We start from the raw sequence: 23157 nt of genomic DNA on the forward strand, positions 1-23157 counted from the left end.
AATGTGATTGGCCTGGGTATATTTCCGTCTTTGATTACAGTGTTCTCTGTCATACTAACTCAACCAGGATGTTATGTAAATGTTTGGATTTAGATCCTGGTTGGAAGATCCAGTTTGTTTGTTGTAGTAGGTCTGAGTAATTGCTGGTTCTTCAGCTATCAAGATCTGAAGTAAGTTCAATGGAACTCACACCATATTTTCTGCACCAATACCAATATGGAATTGGTTCTTAGCAACAGGTGCTGGCTGTAGGAGGAAACTAAATGGGTCTGGTTGTCAAGGGCTTGGTTGATAGCATGTCACTGTGTTCAGATGGTAATGGGTGTCGTTCTTGCTATGAATCACAATTATTTACAAGCCACTTCATGTGACTGTAATATTGATGGCTACATCCTAAAACAGCAAATAAATCATTTTTTTCATCTTCATCCCCCAAGGTTACTCAAAATAGAATATAGACACCATTTTTATCCCCCTGTCTGTCAATTTATTGTTTGCTGCCGATTATCCCAAACCGTTGAATCTTTTTTGTTGAGACTTGTTGTATTGATCAGTGTAGATTTGAGCTAGACTCTTTTGATCATGTGGGAATCTGGATTTTTTAAAAAGATTTTCATCTTTTCAAGAAGTTGGATGTTTTTTTCGATAATGAGGGTGGTGGTTGTTTCCAGGGAACACTAGAATAAACCTGGATATTTTCTTGATGAAATTTGCTATACAGGTCGATCTTGTGGTGAACTAGTGCATTTTGAAGCTTGGGACTTACAATTTTAAACTGTAGCACATTTTTATCTTAACTTTGCATGTAGACTAAAAAAAGAAAGGACTTCTGCACTTTGCAGTGTGTGCATGAGTGAGTGAGTGAGTTTAGTTTTACGCCACACTCAGCAATATTCCAGCTATATGGCGGCGGTCTGTAAATAATCGAGTCTGGATCAGACAATCCAGTGATCAACAGCATGAGCATCGATCTACGTAATTGGGAACCGATGACATATTTGTCAACCAAGCCAGTGAGCCTGACCACTCGATCCCGTTAGTCGCCTCTTACGACAAGCATGGGTTACTGAAGGTTCATTCTAACCCGGACCTTCACGGGTAGTGTATGCATGAGGGAGGGGGAGAGCATGAGCGAGAGGTAGAGAGAGGATGGGGCTTTAGATGCATACTGGCATAATCACGAGATATTCTTGATGTCTGTGAGACAGTAAGCCTTGATGCCCCTGTAAGATTTGGTACTTCATTACATCCAGGAAAAGAAACTTGTCATTACAATTCTTTAATCCTTTCAATAACTACCCATTGCCTGTGTCAATACTTCATATAGTGTGTTTTCGCTGGGCCATACTGCTTTATTTGCCATACTCTGTCAAAGATATCTTGAACAAGATGAACAAGGTGTCCAATGGCGATGAGCCTAAAACGGGGTACAAGCAGCCTTTTTCAAATTTCTCTGTATCAGGTGGATGTGTCATCTCTTGATGTCTCTTGTGGATATTTCTGAAAATGTCAATATAATCAATCATGTTATAAAAGACTGATGGGAACCATATTTTCACATAGAAAGATGTTTTTGCTTATATTGGGGAAAAGGATTAACAGTGAATATCTTATTGATTAGAAGGGCTTTATTTGTGCCTCATCTCTTGCCAATCTTTCCGACTGACTTTTAGAAGAAGAGGATAGCTCTTTCCTAATATTAGTTTTGATTTTATAAGAAAAATTGCAAACATTTTCTTTGTTCTGATTGACTGTATCATTTGCTCGCCCAATATGTAGTATTAAGACGTTAGGTCAACATCATTTCTTCTCGAAGTCGTTAGCGTGGATCCTTTACATTCCAGATTAGGCTAATTTGGGAGGAAAATATCATGTCTTGAACAATAAATGAACTGTTTAGCGCACAAATGACATTTGTCTGCCATTATGTTGTTTTTTCTTCGGGAGCCTTATGACTTGCTGTGTCGGATGTTGAACATTAAATGCCTCATGCTTTCAAAAGTAATCACGATCGATCTGTGGCGGACTGCTAAAAGGCTGTATCAACATTGATTTTGTACGCTGGGTACCACGCGGAGGTTGTGCGAGGACGACATTGCTCATGCGAGGAATGGAGGGAGCACTTCGCCTTTAATTAGTTTCTCAGGTAATTAGTACTTTTAACTTGTTAATTGTGTTTGCATGAAGAATTTGGTAGCTTCATTAGTGTCATGGAGTCATTGTTGCTGCTGCTGCTGCAGTGGAGGTCTCGCTGCTGGTTACAATGCTCGTTGATTAGATCCCATTGGCATGAGATTGTATATCTACGAGGTATCGATTCATCCTCTTTGCGTCACTCTCTCAGCCTTCATCGCCTGCCATCTAGAGTGAAAATATTTGTAAAATAATCAGACATGTTTTTATCGAGTCACACAACAACATTTGGGTGTCTCGTCGAATCTTCATGAAAATGTGATAAGATGGTTGCCTTTGAAAATGCTCCAAGTTGTGTAAAAAGACGGCCAATATTAACAGTGATTTTGACAAGATGAACTAGTACTGTTTGTCCGTGTCAAGATGAGCATGGGTGACCGTTCTGAGTCAGTGTGAATCAGAATTAGATTTAAGGAAGCCTTTGGAGTTAGATGCCCATGTAGGGAGTTGATTCCAATGTTCCCAGTGGAGGATCTGCCCATCCAATTTCACTTTGAACTCAGTTTAGTGAGTTGAAGCAGGGCAGTCTGGGGGAGGGCTGGGAAGATGTACCGTAGTGAACTGTATAAAATTGTTGTATTTTGTTGATGAAGGAACATTTTGTTTATGTTTGCTCAAGATATCCAGTAAAATGAAAGCCTTGGAAGTATGTTTGAAAATGTTAAGTAAAACCTCATAAAACCTTATATGGACACTGAAACCTTGTAATCTGGACAGTGCTTTTCCCAGTGTTGTGGCATATGTTATGAATTTGTATAGTGCACATCATTCCAACTAATGACGACTAAAATAATGTGCTATAATTTTATTTTTACCCTTGCCACTTAATGATTGTACAAGGGGCAGTGCCATAGGCCAGTGGTTAAAGCATTTGCTCGTCATGGTGTAGGCCTGGGTTCGATTCCATACATGGGTACGATGTGTGAAGCCCATTTCCGGTCTCCCCTGCAGTGATATTGTTGGAATATTGCTAAAAGCGGCGTAAAACTATACTCACTCACTCATCAGTGTGCAGTTGAATTTTCATTCTCAGCTCCATGAGGAGTATACAAACCAAGCTCCCTTTGAAGAACTAGATGGTTAACAGTGACATTAACATCTCCAACGACTGTTGGATGAACAAAGGAATGTTTGAACAACCTCTTTTGCCTAAAAACTACTTGTCTTGCATTCATGTCAGTGGAGTCAGGACTGAAGTCCTGATAACTTCCGGGAATCACGTGGTCATCCATCCAGTTACCAACACTGGTTAACTTCCGGGAGCCATGTGGTCATCCATCCAGTTACCAACACTGGTTAACTTCCGGGAGTCAAGTGGTCATCCATCCAGTTACCAACACTGGTTAACTTCCGGGAGTCACGTGGTCATCCATCCAGTTACCAACACTGGTTAACTTCCGGGAGTCACGTGGTCATCCATCCAGTTACCAACACTGGTTAACTTCTGGGAGTCACGTGGTCATCCATCCAGTTACCAACACTGGTTAACTTCCGGGAGTCACGTGGTCATCCATCCAGTTACCAACACTGGTTAACTTCTGGGAGTCACGTGGTCATCCATCCAGTTACCAACACTGGTTAACTTCACACAATGTCACCTTCCAACTGGCCTCCAACAAACCATGCTTGGTAGCTTAAGCATTGTTTGAGGACATGGGTTGGACATTGTTGAATGCCCTTTCAGAGTTACTTAATATTAATTAATTAATATGGGTATTTGTATAGCGCCAACTTCCACCGCACAAGGGCAATGCTCAAAGTGCTGACAAGTTCTCCGCTGGTAGCTGAAGGATCAGCTTGAGGACCTGGGTTAGTACCTCCTCATGGGTACATTGTGAAGGTCCTTTCTGTCTTGTTTCCTGCTGGCAGCTAAACCATTGGCTTGCCTACCTGGCTTGCGTACCTGGCTTAGAACTTTCACATTGGTACATTGTTGAAGGCCTTTCTGTCTTGTTTCCTGCTGGTAGCTAAACCATTGGCTTGCGTACCTGGCTTAGCGCATCTGGCTTAGAACTTCCACATTGGTCACATTGTTGAAGGCCTTTCTGTCTTGTTTCCTGCTGGTACTAAACCATTGGCTTGCGTCCCACATGGTCTGTTGTTTCTGACTTACTTCCTGCTGGTAGGTAACCCACTGGCTTGCCTACTGGGGTTAGAACTTTCACATTGGTACATTGTTGAAGGCCTTTCTGTCTTGTTTCCTGCTGGTAGCTAAACCATTGGCTTGCGTACCTGGCTTAGCACTTCCACATGGTCACAATGTTGAAGGCCCTTTCTGACTTACTTCCTGCTGGTAGGTAACACACTGGCTTGCCTACTGGGGTTAGAACTTTCACATTGGTACATTGTTGAAGGCCTTTTCTGAATTGTTTCCTGCTGGTGCCTAAAGTATTGGTTTGAGGATCTGGGTCAGAACCCCTTACACTGGCAGAAATTCAATGTCCCTTTCTGACTTGTATCCTGTTGTCAGCTGAAGCTGGTTTGAGGATCTGGGTTAGAACCTTTATATAGGAACATTGTTGGAAACCCTTTCTGACTAGTTTCCTGACTTGACATAGCTGGAACAACTCTATATATGGCATAAACCCAACTCTGCAGTCAAACTCCTCGTGAGATCCTGTAAGTTTCAATCTATTTGCGAAAAAAGCCTTAAGGGCAAACAAATATCCATGAATGTGTGAGATGAAAACATTATCTGCAAGAGGAGAGGATCTGGTGGCATGTAATTTTAAGGGTCAAGAAGATTTCTTTCAGAAAAGATGGCATAAATTTGGTGAATTCCAAGTGAAATCCCCTGATGCCTATTGATTGTGGAGGGGATCAGTCCTTTCCCCACTGCCCGGTCAGGTATAGGGGCAAACAGGCCACACACGCAGCTGGCATTGATTGGCTGAGAACGTAGTGCTTGCATTGTTGCAGACGGCAAGGATACGACATGTGTCACTGGATGGCACAAGGAATCCCATCCTTGACTTCCTGCTGTGGATTATGGGTCTTTGAAAGTCACATGGTCAATATCGGTTCAAATGGAATGAATGTTGATAGAAAATATTTAGTTAATTTACAAAGCATGTAATTTGTAAACAAAGGGAAATATCTTCAGGAATAGATGTGATATTTTTCTGTTTAACTGTTTTTTAGGGTTTTCTTGATTGGTTAATGAATAGAAGTGAGAGAAGTTGAAAAGATTTTCTTTTTAAATATAGCAAGAGTGAGTGGGTTAGTATGGTTTTATGCTGCTTTTAGCAATACTCCAGCAATGTCACGGCAGGGGAGACCAAAAATGGGCTTAACACATTGTACCCCCATGTGGTGAATCAAGCCAAAATCAGATGCTTTGTAATCATTGGGTTACCCCACCATCCCTATAGCCAGAGGGGTGGTGGGGTAGCCTAGTGGTTAAAGCGTTGGCTCGTCACGCCGAAGACCTGGGTTCGATTCCCCACATGGGCACAATGTGTTAAGCCCATTTCTGGTGTCCCCCGCCGTGATATTGTTGGAATATTGCTAAAAGCGGCGTAAAACTAAACTCAGTCAGTCAGCTATAGCCAGACCTGAAACTTGTACTTCAGACTTTCCCTGACATGAGCTAACACACCGGGATTTAACAGGAATGCTGCTCAAAGCGACATTACATCTAAATCACTCACTCACTTTGATCTGTATCAGTTCAGCTTCATCAAGCTGGCAGCCTGGGATGCGACTTCAAAATGTTGAAAATCATCTTAGCCCTTCTTTACACTCCCACTTCGCTCCTCTGATGCAGACCAATTGTCCAGGACAATATTGCATTTTCGTAACTTTGAAGTCTGTCAAATGTCAGCTATGCTTCAAGAATTCACTAAAAGATTCTATCTCATCCCAAAATATCATGTTACATTATGATTGTCAGAAGACACTCAGCTGCTCTGGGAGAGGAGATTTGACAGTTATTTGTGTATATGAGTCACACTGGCAAAGCAATACCTCCTAATTTGTTAAGGAAACCTGTGGATGGTGTTACCCCATCCTCAATCCAATAACACTCTCAAATGTATTTAATATTGTGAAGCTTTAGAACATTTCTTCAATACCATTAAGAAACCTCTTTCAGGACAAATTCTGGGAGAATACTATTGGAAATCTTTGGGTCTCAGAGAATAATCGCTTACAGATTTTGAAACATTCTACAGACAGATTTGTTGACCGTCACTTTCGGGTCTTCGCAACATCGATGGCAGCATTGGTGAGGTTGCTTCCTGTGGCTGACGGGGAAGGCTCGCAATGACCTCACTCGCTTCCAATCTTTCATGGCCAAATAGTGGATGCACCACATACCAGGCTTTTTACTTGGGCATGTTCACCAACTCAATATTTTCCTCAACAAGTACAGCTTTCATCCCTTGGCCATCCGTCAAGAATAACATGGCCTTGCCTGCCAATAGGCTATATGCGGTCATTGATTTGGGCTGTGTATTGCCTTTGAACCTGGGGATGTCATAAATCTTGGATAGAATTACAGGCATCTTAAGATATGTATGCAGGCATCGGTCAGACCATGAGATATTGCAGTACTGTCGGAATAAACACACAAATTTTGGTAGCCCAACTTTCTAAATATGGAATACTTATTTGGTTTCATCTTGCGTTGGTTATGCAGAGCTTAGATTTGAGTGTGCTCTCATCATGCAACTTCGATTTTCACTTAGGCTTTGGTGAGTCCAGTAGTTTGAGCATTTCCTCGTCATGTGGAGGGTTTGACTCCTAAAATGGTTAAATTGTGTAAAACCTGTTTATGTTGTGCATTAGCATGTAACCATACACATTCACTCACTCACTCACTCACTCACTCACTCACTCACTCACTCACTCACTCACTCATTTACTTACTCACTCACCCACCTTCCTACCTTCCTACCAACCAATCCACTCACTCATTAACTCATCCACCCATCAACACACTCACTCACTCACTCCCATTGTCAAAAACTTACGTAAAGTACATTTTCATGTTAGCATTGTAATGAATATAATGTGGTTCTCGCATTACAGTGACGGAAATCACATTTTGGTTACAATCTATATATTTCTAGTAATAAGCACCAAGATAATGGATACAGTGTCATGTTTCTGCGTCAGTATTGCAGTGATGAAATATGTGAATTTGCATGAATCTGTCCCCATTGTCAGTATCCAGCTAGCATGTTGTCACCAGTTAACTCTCACAGTTAATGACTGCTATCAGAGGGGACGACCTCTTTAGCCGAAAACGGGCGTTATTGTTTCCCATAACCAATCACAACCATTTCCTTATTTGAAGTTTTAGAAATGTTTTAAACATTGTCATGACAACTGAGAATAAAGTACATTTTGTATGAAATATGAATGATGTTTGTAGGGCTGACCAATAACATACAGCTGTTGTTGGTAGGTTATCAGAGCTCCTTTCACTGTGTGATCTAAGTACTAAGACTTTTGAAAGTTGTATGGGTAGGCCTTTTAAAGATCATACTGTAATATTGACTTATATTGACAATATTTATAGCCTAAGGTGATGATAAGCTTTCATAGCTCTGACATCTCAGATAAGTGTGTCAACAGTCAGTGTTACAGTGAAGGAGTTACGATGATCTTAAAGATATGAGTGTGAACAGTCAATTTTACAGTAAAAAAGATACGATGATCTTAGTTTTAAGACTGTCATTAAGTCATTGTTACAGTAAAGGCGTTACGATGATCTCAGAGCTACGAGTGTCATCAGTCAATGTTACAGTGAAGGAGTTACGATGATCTCAGAGCTACGAGTGTCATCAGTCAATGTTACAGTAAAGGCGTTACGATGGCAGCCTTAAAACTAAGATCATCGTATTTCTTTTACTGTAACATTGACTGATGACACTCGTAGCTCAGATCATCGTAACTCCTTCACTGTAACATTGACTGATGACACTCGTAGCTCTGAGATCATCGTAACGCCTTTACTGTAACAATGACTTAATGACAGTCTTAAAACTAAGATCATTGTATCTTTTTTACTGTAAAATTGACTGTTCACACTCATATCTTTAAGATCATCGTAACTCCTTCACTGTAACACTGACTGTTGACACACTTATCTCTAAGGTCATCGTAACTCCTTTACTGTAAAACTGACTGATGACACTCGTAGCTCTAAGCATTGGTTATTCCTCTACTGTAATATCGACTACGTTCAGTCATAGCTGTGGGATGTCTTTGTGGAGCAGGGCCTTGAAACACATATTATATTTAGCCTTGGGTTGAAATGAGGCTAATGGATTGTCCAGTTGTTAGTTGTCTCAGTTAATGACTATTTTTACATTGATGGCCTCTTTAGTACAAGTGAAGGGCTGTCGTCCCAGACAAGCAGGCTTGTAATCAGTTCTTGATGGCAAGATGGCCGATCAGATAATTATGGAGCAATACTCACGTGTCCCTTCATTATTCTCTGTAGGTCCAATACATGACAAACCCACAACACAACCCGAAGAATATATTGAACATAACCTGTGGCTCTAAGAACATTGAAATTTGCTATAGTCAGCAATATTAAACACACCTTTCTGGTACATTATCGAACCCATCGATTTTCATGCCAATGCTTAATTATTCAAAGGATGTGTCCGGAGGGGCAAGTATACTTTGTTGGTTTTTACGTGAGATGAGATGAGATGGGTTGAGTATCATGTTCATAATGATTGCACTTACATTGTGACTTGTGTCAGTCTCTGTGAAGACAATGATATTTTTATAATGCCAGCCATTTTAAAACACTTCTGTTTGAAATAGTTCCCCGCTCAGACACAGTATATTGACTTCATTCAAGCCAGTTCTTGTTTTCGTTGGGGCAGTGGGGTAGCCTAATGGTTAAAGCGTTGTACAATGTGTGAAGCCCATTTCTGGTGTCTCCCGTCGTGATGTTGCTGGAATATTGCTAGAAGCGGCGTAAAGCCAAACTCAGTCAGTCTTGTTTTCGTTAGTCTAATCTCCTAGGGACATGGTTGGCCCAGTCTTCTAAAGGACCAGAATTCACAGTTCAGAGTTGTGTCCGTTGGTCATACCAGAAATCGGTGATTGTTGGTTCAAATCCTGGTCCCCGGTTGATGTTCCTGCAGTGTTACGACAAGTAGTGTAAGACGGTGGAAATCATAAAGGCTTCATTGGAAATATGTGTATCAAGAATATGTTGTGATCAGAGATGAGCGTGTGTTGTTTACATTCTAAAGTCATCTCACAGATGACATCTTTACCTTGTCAGTGTAGCAGGACATGGAGTTATCCCACAGATGACACCCTTTTCTTGTCAGTGTAGCAGGGCGTTGAGTCATCCCACAGATGACATGCTTACCTTGTCAGTGTAGCAGGACATGGAGTTATCCCACAGATGACACCCTTTTCTTGTCAGTGTAGCAGGGCGTTGAGTCATCCCACAGATGACATCCTTACCTTGTCAGTGTAGCAGGGCATGGAGTCATCGCTGGAATGAGATGACATCCTTACCATGTCACAGTGTAGCAGTGTAGGCGTTGAGTCATCCCACAGATGACATCCTTACCTTGTCAGTGTAGCAGGGTGGAGTCATGGAGTCCTTCCTTGTCACAGAGTCATCCCATAGACGACATCCTTACCTTGTCAGTGTAGCATCCCACAGATGATATCCTTAGGTCATCCAATGCATGGAGTCATCCTTACCTTGTCAGTGTAGCAGGGCATGGAGTTATCAGGGACATGAGTCACCCATCCTTACCTTGTCAGTGTAGCAGGGCATGGAGTCATCCCACAGATGACATCCTTACCTTGTCAGTGTAGCAGGGCATGGAGTTATCCCTCAGATGACATCCTTACCTTGTCAGTGTAGCAGGGCATGGAGTCATCCCACAGATGACATCCTTACCTTGTCAGTGTAGCAGGGCATGGAGTTATCCCACAGATGACATCCTTGCCTTGTCAGTGTAGCAGGGCATGGAGTTATCCCACAGATGACATCCTTACCTTGTCAGTGTAGCAGGGCATGGAGTCATCCCATGGATGATCCTTACCTTGTCAGTGTAGCAGGGCATGGAGTTATCCCACAGATGACATCCTTACCTTGTCAGTGTAGCAGGGCATGGATGGAGTCATCCCCATGGATGACATCCTTACCTTGTCAGTGTAGCAGGGCATGGAGTCATCCCACAGATGACATCCTTACCTTGTCAGTGTAGCAGGGCATGGAGTCATCCCACAGATGACATCCTTACCTTGTCAGTGTAGCAGGGCATGGAGTCATCCCACAGATGACATCCTTACCTTGTCAGTGTAGCAGGGCATGGAGATGGCATCCCCTTGTCAGTGTACAGATGACGTCGTCCTTACCTTGTCAGTGTAGCAGGGCATGGAGTCATCCCACAGATGACATCCTTACCTTGTCAGTGTAGCAGTGCATGGAGTCATCCCACAGATGACATCCTTACCATGTCAGTGTAGCAGGGCGTGGAGTCATCCCACAGATGACATCCTTACCATGTCAGTGTAGCAGGGCATGGAGTTATCCCACAGATGACATCATTACCTTACCAGCTTGCTGACAGGGTTAATCTCAATCTCTTTAAGGATGTTAACAAAGGCTTTTAATCTCAGATCTGAAGGTTTTTGTTTCAAATCCCATTACAAGCCCTGGAAATTTGTAAGAAAAGCTTATAAATCAACACGTGTCTACATTAACCCTTCACATCCCTGTATTTATGGATGTTTAATAGTGCCTTGTCCTACTGTTTTATCTTAAACCTCAACTAACAGCTTAACACAATGTTCATACCCTTCACCTGAAAACTACTGCTGAATGATATATTACATTTCCTTAACAACTGATTACACTGGACCAAGTCGTTGTGCAGTAATACATCATATTTGCTGATAATCGCTTCTGCTAAAACAAATGTCAACCATTTCATGCAGAAATCAATGATTAATGTGCGATATTTACACAGGAGTGTCGACTAGCTCTTAGGGAAGTAACACGCAGCATCAATACTACTGTGAATGCACGAATCTGCAGACTACATTTCCCAACTTCCCATGTCGACAGAAGTGCTAGATTGAGGTATTGAGAGGAACTATGGGTATTTTCCTGATTAAATGGTCCATGCTCTATCAGCTAAAATCAATTATTCGTGTCCCAACCTTAGTATCAGGGTTGATCAGACTGTAAGCTTGTTAGCAATGTGAGATGAGCAAGGGAAGGCTATGTGTCTGTCTGACAGTAGAGAATACACACACTTGTAGGTAGGTTTGTGGGGAGTAGTTTCTAAATTCTGCAGCAGCTATGTTGTATTTTATGATTTTATTGTCATTGGTTTCAAGTTTTTTGTTTCAATGGTTGATTTAGTGGATATCTGCACAAACTGTCTGTTTTTTTTTTTAACTTGTTGAACTTGGAATATCAGACTCATCGAACAACACAGTGTTTTAAAAGTGCGTCCAGTCACCTGTTTTCTTTTTTTGAAACTCCATGAATTCAGACACTGTTTAAAAGACTTTTTCTCATGAACCTTTTCAATAAATTTTCACTACAGTGTCCTCTTTATTTTATCTGTGGAAGACTTCAACAATTTATCACTATTTATGTGGTTAAACTAATTATTTCACAGCATGTTGCCATGGAAACTGATGTCTGAATACAGAGTGCTGTGTCTTATTTCAGGCGCTCCTCCAAGCGCACGATGTTGTAGCCCATGAAGTGTACAGTGAAGATGCTGTGCGGGCTACACCACCGCCACAGCCGCCGTACCTGAACGGAGACACTGAGCCAGAGCTTACGGAGAACAGCATCGACATGGACAACTTGACGCGTGTCCGCCTTGTGCAGTTCCAGAAAAATACTGATGAACCAATGGTAGGTCATTTTTCTTCAATTTTCAGTATGTGGGTAGTACAAGTCATCCTAGGTATGTCCCAATAACTTGTCCCATGCTTCTCCTTGTTGAGTACCATTGCAGAATAGGTCCCTGTCCTTGTCCTTGAATAGGTCCCAGTACCCCATGCTTTTCCTGTTAGAGATCCCAGGACAGAAAAGTACCCCGTGGTTGTCCTTGTAGAGATCCCAGGACAGAAAAGTACCCCATGCTTTCCCTTTTAGAGATCCCAGGACAGAATAGGTTACAGTACCCCATGGTTGTCCTTGTAGAGATCCCAAGACAGAATAGGTTACAGTACCCCATGGTTGTCCTTGTAGAGATCCCAAGACAGAATAGGTTACAGTACCCCATGGTTGTCCTTGTAGAGATACCGCCTCCGTGGTGTAGTGGTTAGAGCGTCCGCCCGGAGAATTGAAGGTCGCGGGTTCGATCCCCGGCCACGTCATACCAAAAGATGGTACTTGTTGGTCCCTGCCTGGCGCTCGGCATTAATAGGTAGAACAAGGACTGGTCAGCTCGGAGTCAGTATAATGTGTCTGAGTGGGGTATTCATGCTTCACTCCAGCATGGTACCTCAGTGAGCTAGCACTATAAAACCAGCTTAAGTCTGGGCTAGTACAAGCAGCCCAACATACACATACACACGCATGCACGTCGTCATATGAGCGAAATATTCTCAAGCGCGACGTTAAACCCAATTTCACCTCACCTCACCGATCACCTTAGTGCTGAGGTTACCTTACACAATGGCACCAGGCCATTGCAACTTGCTATATTTGACAAGAATATGTCATACAGTTCCTTCATGTAAACATGAGTTTCAGTTTTCAAAAGAAATAGTATTTAATTGAATAAACAGATTGTGGTGGACTCATAAAAACAAAATTATTTTCGAAGAAATAAACAATTTTCCAAAAACTTAAGATCAAATCTATCCAGGTTTAATCCAAGAGTAGTGATTGAACTGGTGTCCAGTATTTCAGTGTGCCTTTTGGATGGTGGGGTAGCCCAGTGGTTCAAGCGCTCGCTCATAGCACTAAAGACATGAGTACACCATTTCTGGAATATTGCTAACAGCAGTGTGAAAACCTTACTCTTTCATTCCCGGGCCGGTGGGGTAGCCTAGTGGTTAAAGCGTTGGCTCGTCATGCCGAAGACCCGGGTTCGAATCCCCACATGGGCACAATGTGTTAAGCCCATTTCTGGTGTCCCCCACCGTGATATTGCTGGAATATTGCTAAAAGCGGCGTAAAACTAAACTCAGTCAGTCAGTCAGTACTCTTTCATTCCCAATGTGACAATGTCGTCCCAGCATCGGTTGATTGGGGTTTGAAGCCTACATTTGTCCGGATCATCATTCTCGGTTTCTATCATGTAAGCCCTGCATCACCTCAGACTGTCCTCCTTCATTACACTTACATGCTAACATGTAGACATAACAAAATTTTATTCACATTAGGACTAAATACAGGAAACTCTGTTATCTCACTGACATGACTAACTGAGGACTTAATGCCGGAAATACTTCTAAAGTGGCAGTAATCCCAAATTCACTCTCTCTCACTCACTCACTCACTCACTCACTCACTCACTCATTCGGGGCAGTGGGGTGGCCTAGTGGTTAAAGCGTCCGCTCATCACGCCCAAGACCCGGGTTCGATTCCCCACATAGGTACAATGTGTGAAGCCCATTTCTGGTGTCCCCTGCAGTGATATTGCTGAAATATTGCTAAAGGCGGCATAAAAACTAATTTCACTCACTCACTCACTCACTCACTCACTCACTCACTCATTCTCTCTCTCACTCACTCACTCTCTTTTTCTCTCACTCACCATCTCTCTCTCTCTCCCACTCACTCACTCACTCCCACATCATGAAGCTGACACAAGTGTTCAAACTGAAATACTGTTTTAATGTCATTACACCCAAATCACTGTTTCAATGACGGAGCATGACGGAAACTTTCCTGGACATGCATTAGAAGCCATGATTATTGATTAAACATGACTTGGTATGGAAAATTAAGATCTAATTAAGATTAAGTGGGACTGTTTCTTTGACAAGGCATCTGCAACACAGTGCAATTTTCTTTTTAAAAGCAATATTATTCTGACATTTTAATGATCTCTTTGTCAGGGGTGGTTGCTCAGAATGATCCTCAAACCCTGTTTGTTTGATCAGCAGTTTGTCTAATTTGTTAGTCACTATAAAAAAATATATCTGAAAAACATTAATATGCTGATTGATTAGATAGAACTGAAAAAAGAAAATTCTGCCTTAATATTTCCTGCTGTACCATGTTATTATCTGACTTAAAACTAGAAATTCTTTTTGATGTCGACATCACTGGATGTCCTCGGTAGGAGGGAAATATAATTGATTGCTAAGTCGAATGGATTGGAGAGAAGGTTGTGAGCTGCATGCTTGGTATTCTAACCTGATAATCCTGTCGGTAGGCGAGGCATGTGTTGCGTGTCGCGGTGGCCTTCAGGGTTAGACTTGACCAAGACTTAGCTGCTGTTTCTTGTCGTGATGCTTGTTAACGTGGAATCGGTAAACTGATTCACATCACCGACGGTGTCTGGGCTTAGGTAAATGAGCTTAGGGATGTAGTGCGGTAAATATGTGAGGATGGCGGTGATGGTGATGAGTATGTTGGGATAACATCAGCATATGTTACTGAGGCTGGGACGAGATAAAGAGATCAACCCACCCACTCACTCACTCACTCAATCACTCACTCACTCACTCACTTGAGACTCACCCACTTGTCCCTCACCCATATAAATTAAATCCTCCACCCATCCACCACCCATCACCCATTACTCAAGACATTTATCCACTTATTTCTCACCCACTAAAAACACCTCACCCGCTTACCCCAAATATACCCTTCCACTAACTTACTGGAGACCCATCCATCTACTTGTTCAGTCACCCACTAAAACAAAAAAGACTTATCAAACCCATCCATCCACTAGTTCACTCTCCCAGAACCAAATCATTCACTCAATCATTCATCCTTACCAAAACCCATTCACTCACTTACTCACTCACTCACTCAATCACTCAATCACTCATGCCACTATTCTCACTCACTCCATTTATTCTCATTCACTCCATTTATTCTCATCCACTCCACCTATTTAAACCCGTGAAGGTTCGGGTTAGAATGAACCTTCAGTAACCCATGCTTGTCGTAAGAGGCGACTAACAGGATCGGGTGGTCAGTAGGGTTGGGTACTGCCAACATTTCCGTATTGCGGTATATTGCGATATGTGTTGGCGTATTGCAATATGTATTGCAATATATTGTGAAAGTGTAACACATGGGCTAAGATAATGAAATTACTGTTTCCTTTCTTTTGAAACAATGCCAGTGGCCACTTTCAGGACTCAGATGTGATTGTACAAGAGACCAATTGAAAATGTTTCCAAACAGAAAACTTCGCTCTGAAAGTTGGAACTCGAGAAAAAGCGGCTGCCTTCGGTACCAATCTATTTTTTTCACATGGTTAAAAGTCATGCAAGTACAGTTATATGACCAATAAACATTCTCAAAACTATTAATGTATAATAATATAAGGAAAATACAAATGTTATTGGTATTTTTGACTACATCACGAAAATTACCGATCATGGTCACGGAAATTGCCTATCGTATCGGGTAAACTGGTTCGCGAAAAGTGTACCGCAATATATCGTATTGTGAAGTTCAAATTGCAAAATACCAGTAAACCGGTATTATCGCCCACCCCTAGTGGTCAGGCTTGCTGACTTGGTTGACACATGTCATTGGTTCCCAATTCCATAGACAGCTTATGCTGTTGATCACTGGATTGTGTGGTCCAGATGTGATTATTTACAGACCGCTGCCATAAAGCTAGAATATTGCTGAGTGGCGTAAAACTAAACTCACTCTCTCACTCCACCTATCCTCACTCAATCCACCTATCCTCACTCACTCACCCAGACACAAATACAGCACCGAGATGACCGAACCTCCGTCGGATGCCATTACTGTTTTCTAACAAGCTGACCTAAGTTGACCTTGTAAGTTTACTCTAATTGACATGGCTACAGCCAGCCTACAATTATAAAGTGAATCACTTCAATCACTGAAATGAAACAATATTTACATTTAAAATTACTAAAGAAAAGGAATTAATCAATAATAAGCACATTGTAACTGCCAAAAAGTTTTCATTTGAATTTTGTATGATTTAGTATGAATTTGCAAAGTGGATTTTAACCGTCTCTTATGGAGGAATAATTACTGTGTGAACGTGATAGGGATGGATCTTAATAACATTGTGAAACATCAGATTTCAAACTGATTCGTTTAGTGGCTGTTGTACTGAACTTGTTCCCAGCCTAAGGGATGCTATGGAATATTCAGAATACAGAGGAAATCTGGACAGATAATTACGGTTCTTGTCGAACACAGAATTGGTCCTTTGATGACTCAGTATTGACAAGCTTATTCTTATGCCAGGAATATTGTCATTTGTGGGGTAATTAGGAGAATATCTGATGATGGATAAATCTAATAATTGTCTGAGTTGATGCTCCAAGCCACAATTCCAAGTTTTGGTCTGGTACTGGCGCCAATAATGGTCCGTGCTTTGCAGTCGGACAGGGTCGTAATGCAGGCCATACAAGACAAATTAGGCCGTCATTGTGATCGGAGAGTCGGATCAGATATGCATCTATGTTGGCTCTCTCTACTTTGTATGAATTCACCAAATAAAATTATGACAAGGTAATCACATTCTCGATGAGACTTTGGTACAGATGATGAACTTGATGTAGACAGAGTCTGGACTTACTGATTTTCTGTGGTTTTTCTTTCAATGCTGATAAAGTAATCATGTTGATAATGTAGTTGTTTCTTCTAGTCTGCTGGAAGGCATGTGAAGAATTTGGAGAAAAAACAATTCTGATCATTTACCATGTATTTTAACCCCTTAAATTCCAATGGGTACAATGTGTGAAGCCCATTTCTGGTGTTCCACCGCCGTGATATTGCTGGAATATTGCTAAAAGCGGCGTAAAATCCAACTCACCACCTTAAATTCCATATCAAATTACCAGCACATATTTCTTATCAGTAATTATAATTTTAAAAATCAATAATAAAAATCTGTTCTGATAGTAGTGTCAGTAGTAGATGAAGCAACTGGCTAGAGAGCTCATTCCTCAGTCGCACATGACACGAAATGGTTCACAACTGTCCTTGTTACCTAGCCTGGCTGGCTATTAATAGGACAAGACAACGTCTAGTGAGTGAGTGAGTGAGTTTAGGTTTACGCTGCACTCAGCAATATTCCAGCTATATGGCAGCGGTCTGTAAATAATTGAGTCTGGACCAGGCAATGCAGTGATCAACAGCATGAGCATTGACCTGCGCAGTTAGGACAACGTCTAGTTGGCTCAGAGTCAGTATACAGTGTCTGAGAGGGGTTTCCATGTTAAACTGCATCATGTTATCTCAGTGGCATAATAAAACCAACATCAGCCCACACTGGCCGAAGCAGAGAATATATCCTCGTCGTAAACAAACCATCAAATCAATAGATGGTTTGTGCACTGAGACAGGCTTTTAATATTCCACAGCTGGGACATAAGATAGTTATTTCCAGATGTTGTATACAAGATTATGATATAGTGCTGTAAGTAGGGGAATATAGACATGTATCATCAATCTCGGCATGATATAGCTTTTATCGTCTACACAGTCGACACTAGCTGGGGTCTATATGAAAACATGATGTATTGAAAGTTATTAACTTGTTGATGTAGATCAATCTATTTGTGGGGACAAATTGCGTTATTGTACAGAGACTCTGCAATCACTTCCTCTACTCACATGCACAGTTGTCTAAAAATATACCAACATTTCCATTTTGACATCCATCGAGACATCTCTGAGCCAGGATAATTGAACTCATTTTAAGTCTCACTTAAATGCACATTGTGATTAGTATTTGAAAATGTCTATTAAAACATTTACGCTAATTGTGGAAATGGGTTTTAGAAGGGACATACTATTTTGATTCTGTCATTTTTGCTGTTTCATATATAAGTAGACTGACATAATGTGTTTGCCTTCTTTACCTGAGAGGTTCAACTAGAGTAGGCTGTGATTAGAATGATGTACCGACATTTCATGGAGGTTCAGATTGATCAGTGTTTAGTTTTCTGTCTTCATCTTTCTGCGGGCATTTAGTGACAAGAGAGACCCGAGGTCTCAATGCTTGTCTTAAAAGCTTCATAATGACGCTGAGTAGAACTACTAGTCGCGTTCAGGGCTTTGTCTCAGACTGCACACAGGTTGATAATCCGCTTCCAGCCTGCAGCATATGTCTACAAAATTGAAAAATGAGGATAAAACATTTCCCAATTAATGTTAGTATATACTCATCAAAAGAAATTACAGAACACCCAACTTTTTTATATAACTAAAGTCAATCCATCACTGCTGTAATTATATGAAAAAATCTGGTTTTATGTAACTTTTTATATGAGAAAGTTTGTAACTTAACCGGGGTGACATGTACTTCACTGACAATAGAACCAAACAAGGAGTTGTTGCTGTGTTGTATATAACTGTAAGATATCTCTTAAAGCAATTTTTGTAAAAATATAGAACAAAGTAACTCAAGAAACTGGAGTTTTTTACCCGAGATATTTAGTTCCCTGTTATTTGATTAAGAAACTGTGAGCCACTTATTTGTCAATTCTTCGCTTGTGATGGTGTAATAATCACTTGATCATTTTCAACTTTCAGGGTATAACACTGAAGGTCAATGACGAAGGGAGATGTTTTGTTGCCAGAATAATGCATGGGGGAATGATCCACAGGCAAGGTGAGTTACCTCCCTTAGGTGATTCTAGGTAAGTTCTCTCCCTTGTGATCCATGGGCAATGAGAGTTATCTCCACCTTTTACTGCTACAGACTTTGAATTTGTACAGAACAGTGTTGAAATTGAGTCCATAGGCCGTTTAATCATTTGTAACTTAGCATGTTAGCAACTTTTATACATTGCAATACTCTGATGATATAAAATTACCGTAGTTGTTTCGGGTCTGTCATACTCTTATAATGATGAAATTTGAAAGAAAAAAAAATACCTCTACTCAATTATATCTCATGGTGTAATTGATGTAGAAGGATTTTGTTCCACCAAGCAACACAACAGACATGCAGACAGTTTGGTATGATTAACTGGTTTTAAATTACCACAATTTCCTAAAGTTTACATTAAATTGCAATTTATGATAACAACTTTTGTTCCGTGATGAGGAAACATTCAAGCTTGATTATAGAAACAAAACAGGGATTAATGCTCAAATATTTTTATAAGTGAAAATTTTATGTAGTCTAGACGTAGTGTTACTTCCCTTTCATGTAAGTGATTATTACCATTGACAAGAATCCCAAATATGGTAAACTTTCTTTCCTCAACTCATACAAGCTCATGTTCTGACATGAAAATATTTTGACACAGTAAACTGTGTTTGTTATGAACACACATAAAATAAATGACTGATGTAACAAACTTGGGGTTTTCCCTGACCACTTGTTTTATGTTTTAGTCGAAATATATATCATGAACTATGGTTGTTACGAACTGAAATTAGTGGTCCCTTAGACTTTGTAGTCTATAATGGTAGTATAATGTATTTTATATGCTGCCAATAGATGAAATTGTGCAAGTAGGCTCTGAAGTATTTGGTGCAAACTGTTGTCACAACTACAGTATGTATCAACATGTATCAACAAGTATCAATATGTATCAATATGTGTTCATGCATGTGCATATAGAGATACTATTTTGCCAGTACTGCTTTAACTTTGTAACCTTTGAGGGTCGGTAAGGTAGGTGAGTAGTTAAAGTGTTCTCCTGTCATGCTGAAAGTCGGGTTCTATTCTTCACCTGTGTTTAATTCTTGTATCCACTGCTGTGATATTGCTGAAATTTTTGCTACAAGTGACATAAAACTTTCCTCATTCACTCACTCATATCATAACTGTGGGTATGTTTCAGGCACGCTGCACGTCAGCGACGAAATTAAGGAGATCAACAACGTCAGTGTCCAGAACCAGCCTGTGGAAACGCTGCAACGCATGCTGGTAGATATACATTATATACAATACTTTACTGGGTAATATGTGTTACAAAACAGAAGTATGACAGTATTATAGATAAGTAAAACAGTTCCTGCTGATCATGCTGTGGCCATCCTGTATACACTTTTATGTATATCTATTCTATTATTAAGGTTATTTATGGGAAAATATTGAATTTTTTAATATTCTGACAAAAATAGTATGGAATCATTAATATTTGAGGAACATTTTTGTTACTGTGTAGTCTTAGCACAAAATTATATAAAAAATATTGTGAAAAAAATTCATGATGTCTGACATTTTTGGTTCAGTATAGAATCGTCCAAATTCAGAACTCATGATGGTTATTTTTTGGCAAAATTTGTCCTTGGATTTGGATGAGGAAGTAGTTATATGGGTCATGTGATAAGTTTAGGATGCATTTAGTTGGTAATGCATACACTTATCTTAAAGGAAGTGTGGTATTTGTTAGGTCTACAGAATGCGTTTTTAACAAGACACCAAGAATGATAGATCAGAATTACTTCATTTTTATTCATCATGGTGAACTTTTGGACGTCTATCCATCCACCATTAAATCCTTCATGAATTTAAGCTGTTAAGCTGAAACGCGCATGTGATACCAGCAGTTGTCTCAAAGGCCGTTAAAATTCTTGCCTAGCTCACAGAATTCTGCTCCAATAATGGATTCTGTAATGGAATGGAAATGCTGTTTTGACATAACTGATCTGTGGTGTATATTTTGCGATTAATCCAAACTAGAGTCCTATATCTCAACTCCATGTTGACCTGATAATCTCACAGTGCAAATGATTAAAAAACATCAGAGCCCACAGATGAAAGATCTTGAGCAGAAAAGTGAGCCATCGTGACCTTTTTTATTGGGCCAACTGAACACACACTTTCATGATAACATCCAAAAATATTCATGATTCGTAGCAAATTTGTTAGATCTAACCAGCTGGTGACACTTGATACAAGGTTTTACTTCAGCTAATATTTGAAATCGGAACCATTTGATATTACTAGAATACATACTGTTCCAAGTTGTAGGAAGGTTTCTCATTTATCTCAACTTTGATACTCTCATGTTTTGATCATTGACTTCATGGCATATGTTTGATGGCCTGTTCTTTCTTTGATGTCTTTCAACCAATTCTGAAAACCATCTTTCATGGATTTTCAAATCAGATCCACTAATGACTACTCCGTAGCTGACTTTCAAGTTGTAATGAAACAGAATGGATCTGTAGTTTAAGCTGAAGCTAACCTGTTTTGTCATCTTTTCATCTCAAATCAAAGGTTTGTCTTCAAGATGATGATATTTTACTATGAATTACTCATCATTTTTAGATCTCCATTAAAAACTGTTGCTTAGCAACCAGATGGATACCCCTTAGTTTGAAGTAATGAATCAATAAAATTTTAGTTTTACACAAGGTCAGAAGGGAATTCATTTCTTCTGCGCGTTCTTCCCTGCGGAAGTTTGGTCAATAGTTCCTGGAGCCATACCAGCACTCAGACTGTGCACTTCTGGGAACTCTTAAAATCCTTTGTTCTCCGCCAATGGCAGAATGTGTAGCAAAAGCAGTATTACGGTGGTCGCTGCAGACCACAGCCATATTTCACAGGCAATTTCTGAAATGAGAAAAATTGATTATTTTTTTATCATATTCTCCAGTTTTATGAATTGTGTTTTTTCCAAGAATACAAACTTTGATGTATGTTTACACCATCCTCAATAATTTAATTTCCAATTATGTTGACTAACATAAGTCATCAACTGTCATATATCATTTGTTCCAGAGGAGCTGATCGTATCCATTGAATGTATCCAATTCAAATGGACTGTTTCTCTTTTTTTTTGATGTTATGACATGAGTTATGGGTTTTATGTAAGTAAGGGGATATCTCATACATCATGGTGTATATATGATTACAAATAATCCGTAATAGACATTATTGGTTCTGGCAAGCTGAAGGTTTCTTGGGAAATGTCAGTTGTGTGATATTGTTAGGGATCTGAGGGTAATGTACACTGCCATCCTAAAAGCCGCATGTCAGCCTGGTAAACAAACCGAATGTGGTGCTGTCATCGACACAATGGAGGCTCTTTAAGGTGTTCGTCATGTGTCGGTACTTTGCTTCATAGCAGCAGTTACGGTTCACCTGAACTGACTGTTACTGTAACCTCATGTTACACTTTTGTGCATTAACTATCGTTCACTTTTAATTGTTAGTTCCTCGATTTTCATCAGAAATTGTACAACCTATGGATGATCCAAGGATTGATGTCTCTAAACAGTGCTCACAAATGTCTTATCTGAATTTCAACATGGCCACTCTTTCTGCCATATTGAATTTGTACTTTCTCCTCAGTCTTTTACCCATACATCATAATGAAGTCTATGCTGTAGGTTGGGGAACAATTGGTATATTTTGGATTTCATTTTTATATTTCGACAGCTCTAGTTTTGTGGAAATGCAAGTTTCATATGTGATAAAAAGAGGGAGCAAAGAGTGAAAAAAATATTAACATCAGCAATTTGTTAAGTTTTAATATATTATTCTTCAGTATCTTTAATAGGCAAAGTAGCCTTATGGTGCCATTCAAACAACCTCTTTAGAATCCCTGTCAGAGAGCCTCATTTATGGTGCCAATCAAGGCCTTTTAGTTTTTTTCACTTTATGGTGCCATAGAAAGATGCTCTTATGGTGCCACTCAGAGGCCATCTTAATTATACCAGGCAAAGAGACTCTTTATGGTGCCATTGAAAGTGCCTCTCCATGGTGCCACTCAAAGTGCTTCTTTGTTTTACCATTCAAAGTGCCACTCTTTGATGCCACTGAAAGTTCCATTTTTTCATGGTGCCACTGAGAGAGACTCATTATGATGCCATTCAAAGAACGTCTTAATTATACCATCCAAAGAGAC

At 40.2% G+C, this 23157-nt stretch overlaps 1 protein-coding gene across 1 annotated transcript in view; it reads left to right on the plus strand.

Moving 5' to 3' along the window:
- Positions 1–23157, plus strand: part of LOC124277313 (peripheral plasma membrane protein CASK-like) — a 400363-nt gene that overhangs the window by 357419 nt on the left and 19787 nt on the right. The window contains 3 exon segments of the mRNA XM_046712965.1: positions 11873–12064; positions 18878–18956; positions 20140–20225. Coding sequence (XP_046568921.1) covers positions 11873–12064; positions 18878–18956; positions 20140–20225 — 357 coding nt within the window.

Source organism: Haliotis rubra, unplaced genomic scaffold, assembly GCF_003918875.1.
Source record: "Haliotis rubra isolate DU_JTF1 unplaced genomic scaffold, ASM391887v1 Scf22, whole genome shotgun sequence".
In the NCBI taxonomy this organism is placed as follows: domain Eukaryota; kingdom Metazoa; phylum Mollusca; class Gastropoda; order Lepetellida; family Haliotidae; genus Haliotis; species Haliotis rubra.